The following is a 19,773-nucleotide window of genomic DNA, read 5'->3' as shown; positions in this document are numbered from 1 at the left end:
AGCCAAAGGCAGATGCTTAACCAATTGAGCTACCCAGGTGCCCCAAGTTTTAAGTTTTTAAGTTATTAAGTTTTTAAAATATTTTACATCATCAGATAATATTTGCTTGTCACTATTGTCATGTTATAACATCAAGAAGAGTTTCCCATAAGAAAGAAAAAAGGTACCTACCATTATGATTAGGGGGTTCTGTTTTTGTTTACATAAGTATAATAAAATATAAAATAAGTTTAAAAAAAGCAAGAGAAAAAACATTGTGAGATATTGATCATTTGAAATGTCTTAATGCAACCTACAGGCTGCTTACCATGTTGAAAGGCAGAAAAAACTATACAGAACTGGAAAGAACCTGGAGAAGCTATGTCTCTACAGATGAAAACATGCACTGTGGTTGGAAACAGAAGAAAAACTGAAGCAGTTGAAGGAGCTCCTGTTGCAAACAACGTCACTCTCTCCAGAACGGCCAGTTCTTCTAAAATTTTAATATTTGGAAGCAGGTCTAAGAGGAACTGATAACGATACCACTAGTGAAACCTCTGATGCTCACGAAACAGCCAACTCTATCAGTGGGATTCCTGTTTCAGGAGACCCTTTTGAAATTTTCAAAAATTAGTATTATCTTGAAACTGGCATTCCAAGTAAATACCTGACCGGAAGAAAGTTCCAGAACCCTGGGCACAGATCAAGTGTCTCTGACATTTGGCTGTCCATTTGTTTTCGATGTTTTGGAGAAAGAAGCTCCAGATGTCAATGTGACTGGATGCTTTCTCTGTCAGCAGTCATGGGCGCCAAAGGTTTCGCCACTCAGAACGAATGATGGCCTGCCTAATGCTGGGAGAAGCATCAACTTCAAGGCCAGAGGGGGTGAGTCATTTTTCAGGGTCTTTCATCAAGAAAGAGGAACTGAAGGAGAATAGTTCTTCACTTACTGAATAGAAATGTGCTGGATTTCCAGAGTAAAGTCTTAAAATGCTTAATTAAACTATGGGCAGCCATTTTACTTTTTTTTCAAACAGAAAAGGAAAGCCCACTCTCTCATGGTTTAGCATACTTGGACAATATTTTTGGCCATATCTCTTGGCTAAAGCCCTGTAGTCAGTATTACATATGCTGCTCAAGAATAGGGAGCTCCTGTTCTATAAAAGATGGGTCGCTGGGAGTTCACTATCCTTCTAACACTGAAGAGAGACTTTCCCCAATCTGTAATCAAGGGTGCCCAAACTTTTTCCAATTTCTTTGTAGGCAGAAGCAAACATGCCAAACTTTTAAAGGTTACTCATAATCAATATAATCTTAAGACTGAAATGTGAATATATCATCCAAAATTTGGTGATGTAGACAAACATCAAAGACTTAGACTTTGCCAAAGATAACAGCCTCAGCGAGCCAGGGACAGAAGAAGTAATTCCAACTGAATGCAACTATTTCTCAACTTAAGCCTACCCTTATTTGGCAAAGTGAACTACAAAGTTTTGACTCCATTTGCTATGGTGTACTTTTGCAAGCCAGGATTTTACAACACTTTTGCCACCAAAACAAAACAAAACCAAAATCAAAACTGGATGTCAAGCATGACTCATACATTGTCATATAAAAACCACTCAAAACTTTCTCCTGCTTCTTTAAGTGAAACTGCAACAGCTTTCACAATGCAATTAGTGATTAGCTGAAATTGAAGTTCAAGTTTGGCTTTGCTTGGAAATTTTTGTTTTATTTCCTTCTTATCATAAAGTAGGTATTAGTCTTTGCATTAAAAATTAATGAGAGAGGGGTGTCTGGCTGGCTCAGTCCAAAGAGCATCTAAGTCTTGATCCTGGGGTTTTGAGTTTGAGCCCCACACTGGGTATAGAGATTACTAAAAAAAAAAAAAAAAAATATATAAACTTAAAAAAAAAGGTAACAGATTTTCTTTGAAAAAATTTATGAGACAGGTATATAAAGAATGTTTCTCATATTTTTCTATGTGTAGTCACATAGAAAAGAATGTATTATCAGTGTTGAATATCAAAAAAATTCTTTCCCAACTTTTGTGCATATGTTTAGGTACTTTTCTTGTGTAAATTCACAGCTCTCAGAGTCTCAAAGAGGTCTATGAATAAAAAACCTGGAGAAATAGATATTAGATATTGACCTCACATTACACACATCTCTCAACAGTTCAAGAACTATATGGAAGAAAATCAAAGCACCACACTTTGAAGAAAATACTTAGTGTATTTCAGGCTGAGAAAAAGTCTTCTGACCAAAAAAGCAAAAAAGAAACTGATTTCAGCAAGAAAACACAAACTTCATTAAATCAATGTAGAAAAGTCACAAACATTTTCAAAAGAGAAAATACAAATGAAATATAAAACATATAAAAACTAATTTCTTTAATAACCAAAAAAATTCACGTTAAAATGAGATGATTTTGCCTATGATATTTAACAAAGACGTTTTTAAAAGCTATATAAGGAAAATCTGTGAAGGAGATGAGAATTCTCATATACCAGTGGAGTAAGAGTACATTGGTACTTTCTTGGAACACAATGTTATAATGTCTGTCAAATGCTTTCAAAATGATCATCTCTAAATGGTGTAAGATATCTCACATATGCTGAATCTAAAAAACAAAAGTGGGTGGAGCTGGAACTCTTAGAAACAGAGAGCAGAATCATTGTTGCCAGGGCCTGCAGGGTAGGGGAAATGGGGAGATGTTGGTCAACAGGTACAGACTTCCAGCTATAAGGTGAGTGGGTTCTGAAGGTCTAATGTACAGCATGCTGACTATAGTTAACAATATGGTATTATATACTTGAAAGTTATTAAGAGAGGAGATCTTAAATGTTCTCCCCGCACACATAAAAATGGTAACTATGAGAGGTGACCAACCAGTTAACTAACCTTATTGGGGGGACCACTTCCCTGGATATATGTGTATCAAATGATTATGATGTACATCTTAAATTTACAAAATGTTTTATGTCATTTATATCTCAATAGAGCTAGAAAAATGAAGTTAAGCTATATCATTTTTCCTCACATTATGAATTCGCCAGTTGTAAGTCAGTCAGAGGAGAGAAAAGTGTGAGGTAATGGGTTTCACTGGATGACAGAACACAAATCACCCAACATGTCCCTTGAACAGACATCTCTGGTTGCTACTTGTTGCCTCACCATCGAATGATGAAATATAGAGACATTTTAACAAAATCGACCTCAGATTTAACTTGACACCTATCTTCTTCACTCTCCAAAATCAGGCAGACTTTTTGAAGGTCTGCGTTCCACAGCAACAAAAAAAAAACAAAACACTAAAAATGTATCCAATAAAACTGTGACATTAAAAAAAAATAAGTCAATATGTAGAAGTCATTCTCTAGTTTAATAATTTAATTTTCAATAATTTCTATCTAGGGGGGAAAATCCAAAATATAGACAGAGATTTTATGAAGAAATTCTTTACTCTGGTGTTAATGATATAGAAATAAAAATCAACCATCTATATTAAGGGAATGATTAAGTATGTCAGTAAGTATGTCAGTAGTATTCAGACAGAATATGCAGTCACTGAAATAATGTTTGCAACGAGTTTCTTGAATGACATGATCAAAAGTGATGATGTGTTAAGTGAGGGAAAAAGGTAGTAAAAAAATGCCAGGAAGAAAAACTTGAAGGAAATATGACACATGTTTATGGTAGCATGTTTCCAGGTAACATTTGGGTGATTTTTTTATTGCCGGTACTTTGCCAATTAACCTCAGTGAGTATATATTACTGACATTCAAGGAAATTAAATTAAAATTGAGTGACCACGGAACACATGTGTACATCTCCCATTTAGATCACAAATAGGGGCAGAAATATTTTAAAGAAAAAGAAAAATATCATCTTGTATGAATGAGCAAATAATGAGTATAAACTTTCAAAACAAGTAATGAGAGAAAAACTTGTTTATTTCTTGTCTTAGCTGTTCAATGACGTGGTTATGGCTGAGCTCTCTTTAAATGGCAAATCATAAACTGGTCATCAAATCTCAACTGAAAAACCAACTTCTCAGGCAAGAACAGGAGGAGACAATTTGGGGCTGGTTAGCTCCCCCGCCCCCCCAAATAGAATGATTTATAAGAAGGACTGAGATAATAGTTGGAGAGTAGGAAAAGGAAAAGAAGGAGCTTCCTGATGCTTCAAATTTTGCTTTTTGAGGAAAGATCTTTTAAATTTGGTAAATTCTCTAAAGAAAACTTGGGAATTTTGAGTTGCAGAATCATTGAAAGAAAAAGGATACAAAGCTAATCAAATCAGATTTTCCCCTGGGTCTACAGGAAGTGAAGACCTTCCTCTGTCTCACCTCCTGGATGAGATTCATTACAAAGGAACGAACAGACTCCATGCTTGTGAGAGGCTGAACAGCCCTGCCGAAAGCTCCTTTCATCCGCTCCTAAGCTCACAGGAAATTTTAAACTTCAGTGTTAAAACTTTAATAGCTATCAAACTTCCTTTGCATAAAGCAATCTTATGTCAAACCCTACTATTTATTTTTATTTGTGTTTTTATTTTTATTTTTCTAAGATTTTTATTTATTTATTTGATAAACAGAGATCACAAGTAGGCAGAGAGGCAGGCAGAGAGAGAGGGAGGAAGCAGGCTCCCCGCTGAGCAGAGATCCCGACTTGGGGCTCGATCCCAGGGCCCCGAGATCATGACCTGACCCGAAGGCAGAGGCTTTAACCCACTGAACACGTAGGTGCCTCTTTATTTTTATTTTTAAGGAGACTCCCTGGCCAGGGTAGAGCCCAGTGCAGCGCTTGAACTTACGACCCTGAGATCAAGACCTGAGCTGAGATGAACTAAGACATTTAACCATCTGAGCCACCCAGGCACCCCAAACCCTATTATTTTAATACTATCACTTACATAAAATTTGATAATATAAAGTTTAGAGGTAACCAGTAAATCTAGCACTTGGGATTGGTTAAATGATGGTATATCCAGACTGTGCACTGTGGATTAGAAACCTAAATGTCTACACAGACCAGGTAGCTAACATAAATGAATGAAGTGGGTCTGGGTTGGGATTTGGGGACAGAGTAGACTAGCAATTTGAAGAGAGAACACTTTAAGGAAGACATCAACTACTTGACTCCTGTCAGTTGGCTTTGTGGAAAGATGGGCCGTTGTGTGGCCAGTCACTTATTTTTTTAAAATTTTATTTGGCAATAATATCAAATTTAAGGAAAGTTACAAAAATAAGAAATAGTAAAACGACACCTATGCCCTCTACCCAGATTATCTTATTGTTAATATTTGACTCGGTTTGTATTTTTTCTCTCTGTATACACACACAGACACAAAGATACACACTGTGTGTATGTCTTGAAATATAAATTGAAATACATAGACTCAATTTTTTCTGAACCATTTGAGGAGATGTAAACATGCTATCATGACCCTTAATTCCTCCTTCACTGCATATTTCCTAAGAATAGAAACCTTACTAGTTTTGACGGGTGCCTGGGTGGCTCAGTGGGTTAAGCCTCTGCCTTCAGCACAGGTCATGATCTCAGGGTCCTGGGATCGAGCCCCACGTCAGGCTCTCTACTCAGCAGAGAGCCTGCTTCCTCCTCTCTCTCTGCCTGCCTCTCTGCCTACTTGTGATCTCTCTCTCCCTCTGTCAAATAAATAAATAAAATCTTAAAAAAAAAAAAAAAAGAAACCTTACTAGTTTTGAGATGAGGCATGTGGAGTGGAGAGAGCATGAGGAGGTTGTCCCCTCCTGGCCCCTAGGGACTAGTCAGTCAGCCACTTTTTCTCCCTCTATAACACCAAACCAAGATTAAATACTATTGCACTAGACAACTGCTATTCTATCAGTAAAAACAAAAACCTCCAATATATGTACATTTATTTCTAAATTGGATACAGGTACTAATCTTCTAATATATTATTTACCTTATAAAACATATTGTTAAGCAAAGGTAAAATAAATTAAAATATAACTTGCAGTTTTCTTCCTGTACCCTTGAAGGTGTGTATGTCCCCACCTTGGGTGCTATTTTTCTATACCATGGCGGCTAAGCAGGAAGAGGACTGCCACCATACCTGAGGCTGAGTCTGGCTTCTGCTCCCTAGTGTACTTCTCTTACTCTTACTGCTCCTAAGTGCACTTCTGCCCGCTCCCTCTAGCACAATATGCTGTTTTATTGCCTTCATAGCGTTTATTGCTACCAGAAGTCATCTTGTTTATTTATGTGTTTACTTATTTATTTCTTCTCCCCCGCCCCCTACCCGTACCCTCCAACCCGGCTCTACTAGAATATAAGCTCCATGAAAGCCAGGATCTTCCTGTCTTACTTACTTCTACTTCCTCCACCCCTAAAACAGGGGTGGTTCAAAATGGGTGCTCACTAGATACTCCCTGGCTCACATTGTAGCTCTATCCCTTGCGTGGTCCTCCATTCTCCTAGCAGATGACAGGGAGGGTCCCCGACCCCCCGCAGGAAGCAAACAATACCCTATACTACCCCTTTGGGAAGATTCTCTGCTTAAAAAAAAACACCTGTAGAGGGTGAGCAGCAGAAGACTATCTTCTTCACGTAAAACACAGGGCCACAATCTCAAATCCAGGAGTTAAATATATATAATTACAATATTTCTAAAGACATTTCCATTAAAAAAAATAATTTGTTTGTAAGCCAAATTATTTTCATACAAAAGCTATCGTGTTCCCCTCAATCCTGTCAGGCTCTTCTTCCACTTTCTGCCCTGACAGGGAAAAAAAGAGAAGATGAGCAGGTACCTGATGGTTTTCCACACATTGAAGCCATCCAGAGGTTTGGTGCCATTGGTGCTTCCCCCCGCCAGGGTCACGAGTGTCGGCAGCCAGTCAGAAATGTGGATGAGCTCCCGGTTCTTTATACCCTTCTGTTTCAGCAACGGGCTTGCCACAAAGCCCACCCCTCGGATGCCTCCTTCCCACAGGCTCCATTTTCTTCCTCGGAGGGGCCAATTATTGCCCCCTGCCAAAGTCTGTCCTCCGTTATCTGAAACACAATTAGGTCTTTGCATGAGGACGATGCGAGACACATTTAAGAACAGAAGACTTCTATGTTGCTTAAGCACCATATGGTGCTTAAGAACTAAAAAAGATGCCCCCTCCTTACTGGCTCCTGTCCCAACCTCCCCTCTCCCGCCCGACACTCCGTCCATTACATAGACATAATCAGAGGGCAGCATGGCACCAATCTGATGTGAGACCTTCGAATCCCCTCAGACAGGATCTCTGAAAAACAGAGCTCTGCTTGGGGAAGAGCCCTGTACTAATAATCAATGACTAGGTTGCGAATATACGTGTGCAATTTCATGTAACACAGGAGAAAGAAGCCAGGTACTCCGAGCCCCTCCCGGTCCACAAAAAGAAACCGCAAGTGATATTGCACTGAGTGAGTTAAAGCTCCTGATGAGCAGGGACCTTTTAATTTTACTCACCAGGAAAAACTTTCTAACCTTTACAGTGGTAACTAAATTAAACTTCTCCTCCCTGGTGATTTGAACTCTTTCTTAAGTGTGAAAGTTGAACATGTCTCCAGTGGGCTAGATGTTTCTTGTAAACACAGCAGTTGGGTGGAAAAAATAACTGCCAGAAAAATTCCTCCCTTCTTGACAGGATGGCAAGACAAAGCTTCATCTGATGCACTGTGCCAGGGAAGAGAAAGGTTCTCTTCCAAGACAACTGAAGTTGAACCCCGAGGAGAAGTTACAAAAGTGACTGAAATTAAGCATCTTACCAGCTGCGGGGGAACTCAGTTAACAATTAAGTTGGACTGTAGGGGGGAAAAAGTGGTATTTCTTATATACTGAGGTTATAGAATCATGGGTTATCTCCAAAAGTATCCATACACTTAGGGGACTCCACAGACGCATTTGAAAGAATGCTTATTTGCATACATATTACACCTCAATTAAATCTCCCCCTCAATCACTGTTATTCAAATGAACCACAGGAGGGCAGTAGGACAGACCTAATGTCTGTAGAACATTGTACGTTAAAAAATCCAACGCAGAAATCAAGACCAACGCCACAGGAAACACATGGAAAGAGAATGCACTGGCATTTCGTAAGCACCTACTATGCACCAGGCACCACTTCAAGTTTACATTATCTCTCCCAGAATTTGAAGTCTGAGAGACCTGGAATTGAAGCCTGATTGCCAACCATACACTAGGCGCATGGCATGGCCCACGGCAATACGCTGCCCCAGTTTCCTTTTGTTCAATGTGGAGATAGGAATTCTCAGCTCAGGTATTGTGATGAAAATGAAATGACACTGTTCACGATCATTGCTTGGCTGGGTACCTGGGATACCCTTAGTGCTCAGTAAGTGGTAGCTAATATTTATAACTCAGTCTAGTATCATAAGCACTTCGTTGTTAGAAAAAAAAGAAGAAGTTTTTAAAAGTCCAAATAGCTATTAAGTGGCAAAGCTCGCATTTGAACAACGTTTGCGTGACTTCCCACGTGCCTTCAGCCCCCAGGGTGTCGTGTTTTACACCTACAGGTCATGGAATACTTCCCTCCCCTATGAAAACCATAAGCCACAGTCTCAGCAAAGGGTTTACTCTCCTTTTGATACAGCAGAAGGTGATGCTATTTCAAGGTGATGATAATTCACTTTAGAGGAACCTTTGTGTCTGGTGGGTAAGAAATTCAAGGCTCTCCTGCCAAGGAGGCTTCTGTTCAGATCCTTAGCCCACGAGGTGCCTGGTTCTTCTCTGTGCTTCATGAAGGGAGGGAGAAGAGTGGAGCTAGGTTACGTGAAGGTAACAATTCTTCAGCACACGGGTGGGTGACAATCTGTCTCACCACTTGCCATCACAGACTTATAAGAACCTTTCCTTAAACCTTATATCTCTTCTTGACAAAAAGTCAAGGCCCAGTCACCCAAGTCAGTTGTTTGTTTGTTTACTTTTAAGATTTTATTTATTTATTTGACAGAGGGAGACATAGCGAGAGAGGGAACACAAGCAGGGGGAGTGGGAGAGGGAGAAGCAGGCTCCCTGTTGAGCAGGGAGCCCGATGCAGGGCTCGATCTCAGAACCCTGGGATCATGACCTGAGCCGAAGGCAGACACTTAATGATTGAGCCACCCAGATGGCCCCCAAGTCAGTTTACTAACTACACTTTCAACTTTACAAGAGCAAACCCGTGTATTCAAAACAAAAGGCCACCAACTTTGACAGAGGGGCTTCCTCTGTACTCTGTATACTTCACAGAGTATCCATCACCCAGAGCCAACCTTTCAAAACTTAAAAGGAGCTGCTGTTCAAATTACACCAAAGGACACTGGAAAGAAATGTTTACACTCTGCAGTGAGGTCAAGAATGGCTAAGCCAGCACGATTATCTTGCTCTATTATCTAGACTGCTATAAACGATACTGGTCCAGGGCTTATGGAAGGTGCCCTTGCCCTCCATTTTAAACAGATGCGCTCCTTTGAGATACTCTACAATGTCTCGTTCAGTTCCATATACTTGCTCATGCTCGATACAAAATCACGAGATGACAGCGGTGGAGGAAATGTGGCGATATGGGTCTGCTATCTGACTCTGGGAGCAGCCCATCAGGTACCAGTCCAAAAGGAAAACAGACTGTGCTGGAAAGAAAAGGTGGCCACTGTGGCTACCGTCAGAGCTGGGGGTGTTTCCGCATCTTACAAGGGGAGGGTGCCCTTGCAGTGAGCGGGACTGTTTCTGCCACTAGCTCACTGGGCTGCTTTTCCCATTAGCAGTGAGAAGGGATTCTGTCCTCTGTCATCAGTAACGTTCTCAAGAGCACCCCGCAGAGAAAGCACTGTCAACGGGCACACCACGACTTCTCTTGGACTCCCCTGTCCCAGCGCTGACGGCACAACCAGTGCCATGAAGAGGGCAGTTTGGCTTTGCCAGGGGTCTCTGTCTACACAGCGGGTGCCTGCCTGACGGCCGCCACTCAACCACAGAGCGGTGGGATCCACAGTTGGGCTCTTAGGAAATACGGTGCCGTGCATCAATTCTGGCACAGTCTCCTGGGTAGTTCAAGAAATTGGACAGAAAACTGATCCCAGTAGCAGCAAGAATACAACAAGCTCATTCAGGATGGTTTCCTAGACTGTTCAATCTGACAAATTAAAATTTGAAAAGATGACAGAAGCATCCCCATTTCAAACATGTTTCTTTTCACTTGCTCTCCTAATTTTCTTCTGGGCAAAAGTTTACTTGTGTTCTTGCTAAGAATTAATTTTCATGAGAAAATTTTCTTGTTTCATTTCCTGACTGACTTCTTGATGAAAAAAACCCTCCAAATCAAAATAAGAGGACTCCAACTAGTAAAGGAAGCTCTGAATTTTTTTTTTCAGGGAAATAGCTTTTCAGCAATGTTTCTGGCAGAGGGAAAACTTAATTATAAACATTTTGCTGTCTAGAAAAGAAATGTCAAAATAAAACAAATGTTGTCATATACAGATGGTGAATCGCACTTCATTATTCCTTCCTGAACAAAAATAGCTGTCAAAAAGTGATATAAAAACATTGGTTGGTCGATGATCTAAGCAAATGTATAAAGTGTATGACAATGAAGCCTCATCCTCATCCAGCTGATAGAAGTTAGGATGGAACCACAACAATAACATTAATTCTTAGGACTACTCCCAACAGGGTAAGGCTGTGACTTGGCCATGTAAGGCGGCCATGAACATCAGTGTGTGTTTCTATCTCATTGCTTCCTCACCCAGGCTTACCCAATACATCCTCCTCACTCTGACTCAGGGATCCTGAAAGAAAAAGCAAGAAAGGCGCCGAAAGTCTTGCCCCAGTGCCTGGACTTGGCTCTGAACAGGGCCAGAATGTAAGTGTGACAGATGGGTAGACAATATGATTTCAAATACCAAGATGCCTCCTTCTCTAAAGAAAAAAGATGACCTGCTTGCTGATGGTTGATTTTTTTAGACCAGTTTTTTTTTTTTAATTTTTAACTAAATGCAAATTGGAGGGTTAATATATATGTCTTAGAAGTCACCTAGAGGATTAGGTAAACCTACTTACTAACTACGTATTTATCGGGCATCAACACCTGCCCCTCCATAAAAAGTGCCTTGTGCTGGGGCACCTGGCTGGCTCAGTCAGTAGAGAGTGCGACTCTTGATCTTGAGGTTGTGGGTTCAAGCCCCACATTGGGTGTAGAGATTACTTAAGAATAAAATCTTTTAAAAAAATGCCCAGTGCTTCATTCGTGTAGAACTAACTTTGCCCTGTCATTAGGATATGTCCTGCCCTTTCATGATGACTTTGCCTTTGTACGTGTTGGCTCCTTTGCCTGAAATGCTCTCCATCTTCTTTCCTGCCTGACTTAAATTTTAATTCTTAGGATAAATGTCACTTCTGTTAACTTTTCACTTACTGCCCCTCCCCCCACCCTGCCCTGCACTGCTACCCTGCCTAGATAGTCTCTCTGTATATCAAACTTATTTCTGTATATTGTTAACTAGTTGTTCATGGGTTCATCTTCCCAGGGAACTCTACCTCCCAAGAACAAATACAAGGACCTAGCACAGGGCACACCAACGAGAAGGGCTTAAGAATTGGGTGAGGGAGGCTGTGGGTAAGGAACAATAAACAAATGGAAAAAAGGCTACCAAAAATTGAGACTGAAGGCACTAAAAATTTACTTTGATTATGGGATGGTGTTTTCTGAGCCTTCACCCAGTCCCTCCATGACCTTAACTTTTAGGAAACTGTTCCATACACAGGTCCTGCTTATTTAACAGGACATTGCAGGGGTCAGGGGTGGGTCCCGGTCCCCATGAGGATTTAAGCAAATCAAACACACAATACCAGAATTGTTTGTCCAATCTGGCCCTTGATCAGTCACACTGAAGTCAAAGGGGATTGTTAGAGAGCATTTCAAGGAACTCGGTCCTGGACAGGAAGAAAGTCCTCACTCAGCCCTTAAACAAATCTTTGGGGAGGGCTCACCTTGTGCCAAGGACCACCCAGCTTTGGCGAAATGGCAGCCAAGAAGACAGACTAGGCTCTCTCTCTCATGAAGTGAGTAGAAAAAGAGATACGATCTCTCCATTCATGGTCCTCTTGGAAGAGCTGGAACCAGAGTGACATTACAGGGCAGACCACGGTCAGAGATGGGAGAGCCCAGGCACAGAGAGCAGACGTTTAGGCCCCTTACTCACACATTGGATAGTGGGGTGTTCTGCATCAAGGCTTCTTAATTCAAGATTAAGTTAACTACCCTCTTAAGAACACTGCTGCCAGAACTCAAGGCAAACTTGAGCGGAATGATGACTCGATAGAGGCCAGAGGGTATCTAGCTGCTTAGTGACTGTCATCATTTGTCTCTATCATCCCTGCCGCCACATTTCAAATTTCATTAAAATGGATTCAAAGGATTGGAGTTAAGTGCTGTGAGTTGGGGTGAATTGTTCTCTGAGCCTGATTGTCTAATTTGGAAAATGAGGATGACAATGATACCGATCTTAACACAGAGCCTAGCACAAAAGCAGCACTCAATAAATATTAGCTATTTTCGCTGATGAGAATCACAAACAGCACCAGCAGCAAAAAAGGCAGAGCAGATCTGTCTGGGTACGTATTACACATACACTAGGTTTAAGTATTACAGCTGCATTCTAAAACACCATGCATTCATCAGGAAAGGATTTTCTGCACAGAGCCCTTCTCAATTACATGCTCTCCTCTGTAGGTGATTTCTTGAGATTCATAAGAACACAGTGAATTTGAGAGCTTTTGCTGTTACTTTGGGGACAGAACCAAGTGACACCATTCCGTTTCTAGGAGTTTAAATAAAGCTCACCAATTATCAAAGAAAGACGAACAATGACCATAACCTGTGATTCGAATGAAGTGTCAGAAACCGAAGCTTTATTCAGTTATATTTGTAAGGATTTCAAATGGTTTGCAGCATTCAGACAGATGAATGCTTCCACCCTACTCCCAGACACAGTCAGACCTTCCATCTGGATAAAAGAACCAGGATTGGGATGGTCCTGTGGAATGGGACTGGCAACAAGACCCCAGATAAAGGATGCAGCCACCAAAAATCAGGGAAGTGGACAAATCCAAGGAAAGGGCAAAATAGGAATAGGGAGATTTTACAGGATGGCAGTTAAAGATTTCCTCATTTTAATGGGGCTAATGTCATTGCTTATAATGATGAGATACCAGTGAAATTTTATCTCTCCTTTAAAATTTAAGGATGGGAAGACTCGGAAGTATATTGAAAGACTAGAGGGACGTGAGTGGGGGATGGGCTACAGGTAAGTGACGAATCACTGCATTCTTCTCCAGAAACCAGTATTGTGCTCTATGTTAACATTTTTTTTAATTGACATGTAATGTGTTATTTGGCTCAGAGGTACAGGTCTGTGAATCATCAGTCTTACAAAACTCACAGCACTCACCATAGCACATACCCTCCCCAATGTCTATCACCCAGCTACCCTATTCCTACCTCCTCACCCCCCAGCAACCCTCAGTTTGTTTCATGAGATTAAGAGGCTCTTATGGTTTGTCTCCCTCCCGATCCCATCTTGTTTCATTTTTTCCCTCCCCACCCCGCACAACCCCCACCTCTCAAATTCCTCATATCAGAGAGATCATATGATAATCATCTTTCTCTGATCGACTTATTTTGCTTAGCATAATACCCTCTAGTTCCATCCACATTGTTGCAAATGGCAAGATTTCGTTTCTTTTGATGGCTGCATAGTATTCCATTGTATGGAATCTCTATCCATTCATCTGTGGATGGACATCAAGGTTCTTTCAATAGTTTGGCTATTGTGGACATTATCTGCTATAAACATTGGGGTGCACGTGCCCCTTTGGATCACCACATTTGTATCTTTAGGGTAAATACCCAATAGTGCGATTGCTGGGTCGTAGGGTAGCTCTGTTTTCAACTTTTGGAGGAAGTTTCCTGCATACTGTTTTCCAGAGTGGCTGCACCAGCTTGCATTCCCACCAACAGTGTAAGAGGGTTCCCCTTTCTCCACATCCTTGCCAGCAACTGTCATTTCCTGACTTGCTAATTTTAGCCATTCTGACTGGTGTGAGGTGGTATCTCACCGTGGTTTTGATTTGTATTTCCCTGATGGCGAGTGATAACATTTGAATTAAAAAACAAAATTAAATAAATAAATAAAAAGTTGAAGCCAAAAAAAAGAAGAAGAAAGAAAAAAAGATGGGAAACAACTGGTCGCTAAAACTTAAAATGGGAGGTGCCTGCCGGGCTCCGTGAATAAAGCATGCGACACTTGATCTTAAGGTTATGAGTTTGAACTCCATGCTGTGTGTAGAGCTTATTTTTAAAAAATTTAATAAAATAATTAATTAAAATGGAAATGGAAACCGAAAAAATGGTGTCCTAAGTTATTACAGTAGGCAAACAACTGTACTTTTTCTGTAGTTGAAAGCATTGGTGGTCACAGATTTTAGTGAGCCTTAAACTTAAGTTTAAGATAAATACAGAATGTTGGAGGCATGGGTTTAATCTCTATATTCCCGATCCCCTAACAAGTAGCCCAGAAGCCCCGTGTCTAGGGTACTTAGGGCCAGCAAAAATACCACATGTCTGTTCTAGACTCTTTTAAAATTAAAGGCCTTCTTGTTTTCTCTTCAGGTTGATCTTGAAAGAATGCTTGATATCTTTAACTAATGAAGTTATGAATTTCAGGGCAAACAAAAGTCATTTGGCACTTCGAGGAAGTATCACAGTTTACTCACGAATTATTTGGCTCCCTTTTCAAACCAGATTTTCCTTTTTCTTTTCTTCCTTCCTTTTTTTTTTTTTTTTTACTAGCTAGCTGTTTATCCATCAGTAATGCTAATCAAGAAGTAACAGATGGAAACGTGTCACAGAAGTTCTTCAGAGTCTGTCAGGTCTCAGAAGAGCAAGAGTGAAAACACCATCAACAGAGAGAAAAAAGAACTGCAGTTACATAATTACAAGTGCACTAAGTCCTTGTATGGCAACAAAGATGGCAATGGAGGGCAATGATTTTTCGGAGAGAATTAAGACAGAATTAAGACAGAATTAAGAAACCTTAGGGTTTCCCAGAAAAACCAAGAAACCAAACTGAGTGAACAGGCAATTCTGTCTGCCCAAAGCTCCCTTCTTTTCTTTTTTTCTTTTTTTTTTCTCATGTAGAAACCATAAAGATATTTGATTCTTATTTTCTGTACTCAAAGCTCTTTTCTGAAGTTTATTAAATGGTAAAGGATCTCACTGAGGTATGAGTGTCTACTTATGGAATAGAGACAAGTCATCAGCACAATCCTCTTTGGAGAACCATATAAGAGTAAAACATTTAATGACAGAAAAAAAACAACACGAAATACCTAGGTACTACAAAGTTTAAGAGAATTTAACAAATAACACAAATGCTGAATACATATTTAATAGAAATAAAAGAACACAATTCCTCTGGATTTGCTGATGACACTTGCTCCAAAGCCAAAGCAAAACCAACTGGTTTTGGGTCCTCCTGACCATACCTGGTGTCAGAACCCCTTCTACAGGGGGGTACCCAGGGTGAGTGAGGAGAAATCAGGTGACCCTGGACATCCTAACCAGGTGCTGGGGAGGGAAGGCAGCAGAAGAAGAGAACGTGTGGGAAGCAGTGGGGCTCTGTGCCTAATGAGAAGCAAGAGGCTAAATGGAGGCATTTTAGCAGGACATGAAGGGATGTGGGAAGAAAAGAGGTCCAAGAAAGACAAATACCATGTGATTCCACTCATCTGTGCAAGCTAAAAAAGTAAATAAAAAGTGGAATCAGACCTACAAATACAGAGAACGCACTGATGGTTGTGAGAGGGAAGGGATGGAGGGATGGGCAGAATGGTTGAAGGGGGGCGTGAGATACAGGCTTCTAGTCATGGGCTGAAGAAGTCCCAGGCATAAAAGGCACAGCACAAGGAATAGTCAGTCGTACTATAAGAGTGATGTATGAGAAGGATGGCAGCTATGCTAGTGGTGGGCACAGTATTACATATGGAGATGGGGAATGACTATGCTATACACCGGAAACTAGCATAACGTGGTGTGTCAACTCGACTCAAATTTAAAAATTGGAAGGAAGGAAGGAAGAGAGGGAGGGAGGGAGGGAGGGGTCTGGTATCTGGGAAACTCAATGTCTCCTGAACAGTCACAAACCAGGATTAAAAAATAAATAAATAAAATCAAAATAAATGCCCCTGGATAACCACAATGGGCATCACCAAGTCCCTGTAATCAGACACCAATGCAGTGCCCACTTAGTCTCAGACACAACTCTAATGTATGGTGTGAGGCTCCCTCATTCACAGCAGACTAGAATCTACAAATCAGAAAGGTGCAGAGCACTGGAGATGGTCTTTGCAGAGAGTAAAGGAATACGAAGAAGGGGACGGTGAGGCCCTTTGCATTTCCCTGTGCCCAGTGTGGTGAGACCACAACAGACGACCATGACTGCAGGCTCAGTGGCCCTCCCAGCACAGTATGGAAGAGGGTAGAGCCGCACTGATGAATGCTTTTCATTTGCTGTTGAGAAGAGCACAGATATGGCAAGAGATGGCCTGAGTCTTCGTAGGTAAGGGGGTTGTGGTGGGATCTAGATGGGAGCGTGATACGAAAAGGCCCTGCACAAAGGGGGTTTCTGTAGAGAATGGCTGTGCACCAAACACTCCTCAGCTTCAGCGTGCTGGTTCCCTGGATGGGAGCCAGCGATGGGACAAAGAGACCTTGAACTGACTGAGATGATCTGAACTGACTGACCCCAGGTTTCCTTCACCCAGCAGAAATGGAACACCAGCAAGCAGTATTGTGTTCACTTCTGGGGAGAAGAGTGGAAGCAAGTCACACTTCTTGCATATCTAAGTTCCTGGACAGAAGTCTGTGATCGCTGCACATATGTGTGAGCGCTGTGGCTGGATGCCCTGTGCCGGACAGACAAAATAGTTGTTAGGTTATTTTGCAGGTGAAATAGAAGGTGAGTCCATTTTTATTGTGGTTGTTTAGTATTTATTGTGGATGTGGTAATCTGTGACCCATCTGTGGACTCATTCACAGATTTTACCTTTGTGTATAAGAGCAACCATAAGGACTGGGAAAGTTCTGAAATAGGAGAGAAAAGAAAGCTTGTTTATATCAGAGTTCTCAAGCCTTTCAAGCTGAAAACCCCATTTTTATAACCAGTATTTTATAGTGCTCCCTATACTGTCTTATAATGGAATTCAGACACAATATTATAGTTACACACCTAACTTTTCAAAAATTTTTAAAAAGATTTTTATTTATTTATTTTTGACAGAGTGATAGAGATCACAAGTAGGCAGAGAGGCAGGCAGAGGGAGAGAGAAAAGCAGGCTCTCTGCTGATCAGGGAGTCCAATGTGGGGCTCGATCCCAGGAGCCTGGAATCATGACCTGAGCTGAAGGCAGTTGCTTACCAACTGAGCCACCCAGGCGCCCTACACACCTAATTTTTAAAACAACTCTAAATGTAATAAAAAGGACAATAATCAGTTAGCTTGTATTTTATTTGAGGATATGCAAGCTCAATCCTAGAAGATAGAGCAAAGCAGTTAGATCATTTCATGTACTATGTATTTGAATAAATCTGGGCTTAAAGGAGGCCGTTGTAGACTAGAAGTACAGAAAAATCAAAGAGGCAGGTATGAATGCTAAAATAAAAGGATAGTAAGTGTGTAGCAAACCACATGAAAATGGCCTTGTGTTTACATGCATACTTGAGTAAGTTCTAGACTCAAAAAACTATAAGCATGATTTTTAATCTTCACGACTACGTAGCAGGACATCTGTAGGTATACAGGCCTCGGGATGGCCCCTCATTGTGTGGGGTTAGTAGGGGCGTGTGTATCCCAGGCCTCTGACCACTGAGTGCCAGAGCAACTAACCAAAGTTCCAAAATGTTTCCAGTTGGAACCAGCGGCCTACGTGAAGGTAAACTGGGACATACAGCCAGGGATAAGTAGTAGCCTCACTGTCAAGTGGCTTGGCAGATGACATTCATTACTTTGTAAATTTGCTGTAGTTTGGAGTCTGGCCTAAAGCTTTGCGAGCTCAGAAGTAATTCTACTAGCACATGGAAAGCAGCCCCAGCTCTCAGGAGAGAACAATTATAAATGCTATAGATATCAGAATGTCAACTGGTTTATGATGTAAATGTACCTGTTGCAGTGGCGGGCATGTTCATGCCCCATGGGAGTGGCTGAAGTGCGTGGGAAGCTAAATGGACATCAGATTTCCTGGCGCAGAAGGACTCACTGCCTCACTACTGATACACAGTTTATTTGTACTTTTGTTTGCATAATCTCATCATAAAGGAATTCCTTTTCATCTAAAACAAATTAAATTGCACTAAAATATTCAAAAATACCATGAAAGAATGTTTCTTTCTTGGAAAAAGGAAATTAACCAAGTTTTAACCATTTTTTCCAGCAACTAATTCTCAAGAACCTACTCACGTTCTCTCAAAAACACATAGGTAGCTCTATATCTATTAAGGAAGTTGAAATTTGAAGTTAAAAACTTCCTATAAAGAAAATTCCAGGCTTAAATGGCTTCACTGGCAAATTCTGTCCCACACTTAGGGAGAAATATTACTAGTTCTACACAAACTCTTCCAGAACATAGAGAAGCCTAAGCTTCCCAACTCATTCTATGAGGCCGGCACTACTATGATTCCAAAACCAAAGACATTACAAAAATGAGAGAGAGAGAGAGAGAGAGAGGGAGGGAGGAAGGGAGGGATGGAAAAAGAAAGAGGGAGGGAGAGAGGAAAGGAAGAAGGAAGGAAGCTTACAGTAAACACAAGTGCAAAAATCCTTAACAAAATTTTAGTGAATCAAATCCAGCTATATACAAAAATGATAATGCATCATTGTGTTCATCTTCTGTTGATGCTATGACAAATTACCACAAACTTAACAGCTTAAACACCACAGATTTGTCATCTTGTAGTTCTATAGGTTAAAAGTCTGAAGCAAATCTCATTGGGAATCCATGTGTCAGGAAGGCTGCGATCCATTTTGGAGGCTCTAGGGGAGAACCTGTTTCTTTGCTAGGTTCTAGCTTCTAGTTTCTAGAAGCCACTGAGATTCCTAGACTCAAGACTTTCTCTATCCCTTTTCAAAGCCAGCAATAGCTAGTTGAGATTTTCTTGCATTGTATTACTTTGACTTCTTCTTTCTTTCTCTCTCCCACTTAAAAAAAAAAAAAAAAAAGATTTATTTATTTATTTGAGAGAGAGAGAGAGTACAGGCATGAGAGAAGGAAGGGGCAAAGGGAGAGGGAGAAAGAGAATCCCAAGCAGACTCGCCACTGATCAGGGAGTCTCAATCTCACAACCCCTAAAACCATGACTTGAGCCAAAATCAGGAGTTGGATGTTCAACCGACTGAACCACCCAGGTACCTCTCTCGTCTTTTAAAGACCCCTTTTAAAGACCCCTGTGATCACATTATGCTTATAAGATAACCTTCCCAATTTAAGGTATGATAACTGGCAACCTTAATCAATCTGAAGCCTTAATTCCCCTTTGTCTATAATGTAACATGCCCATAGTTTCAAGGCCTTAAACTGTGCACACATCTTTGAAGGAAGAAACGGAACATTACTCCACTTACCACTATCATGATGATCACATGATGTTTATCCTAGTCATTTTCAAATACAAGAATAAAGTTGAAAGAATTACACTACCTAACTGTAAGACCTACTATATTA

At 40.8% G+C, this 19,773-nt stretch overlaps 1 protein-coding gene across 1 annotated transcript in view; it reads right to left on the bottom strand.

The window, feature by feature from the left end:
• Positions 1-19,773, bottom strand: part of ARSB (arylsulfatase B) — a 167,527-nt gene that overhangs the window by 79,295 nt on the left and 68,459 nt on the right. The window contains exon 5 of the mRNA XM_032847855.1: positions 6,779-7,022. Within this exon, the coding sequence (XP_032703746.1) occupies positions 6,779-7,022 (244 nt within the window). The remainder of the gene's footprint in view (positions 1-6,778; positions 7,023-19,773) is intronic.

The sequence above is a fragment of the Lontra canadensis genome, unplaced genomic scaffold, assembly GCF_010015895.1.
Source record: "Lontra canadensis isolate GAN:19392208 unplaced genomic scaffold, GSC_riverotter_1.0 scaffold4, whole genome shotgun sequence".
Taxonomy (NCBI): Eukaryota; Metazoa; Chordata; class Mammalia; order Carnivora; family Mustelidae; genus Lontra; species Lontra canadensis.
This window is presented reverse-complemented; position numbering and strand designations above follow the sequence as displayed.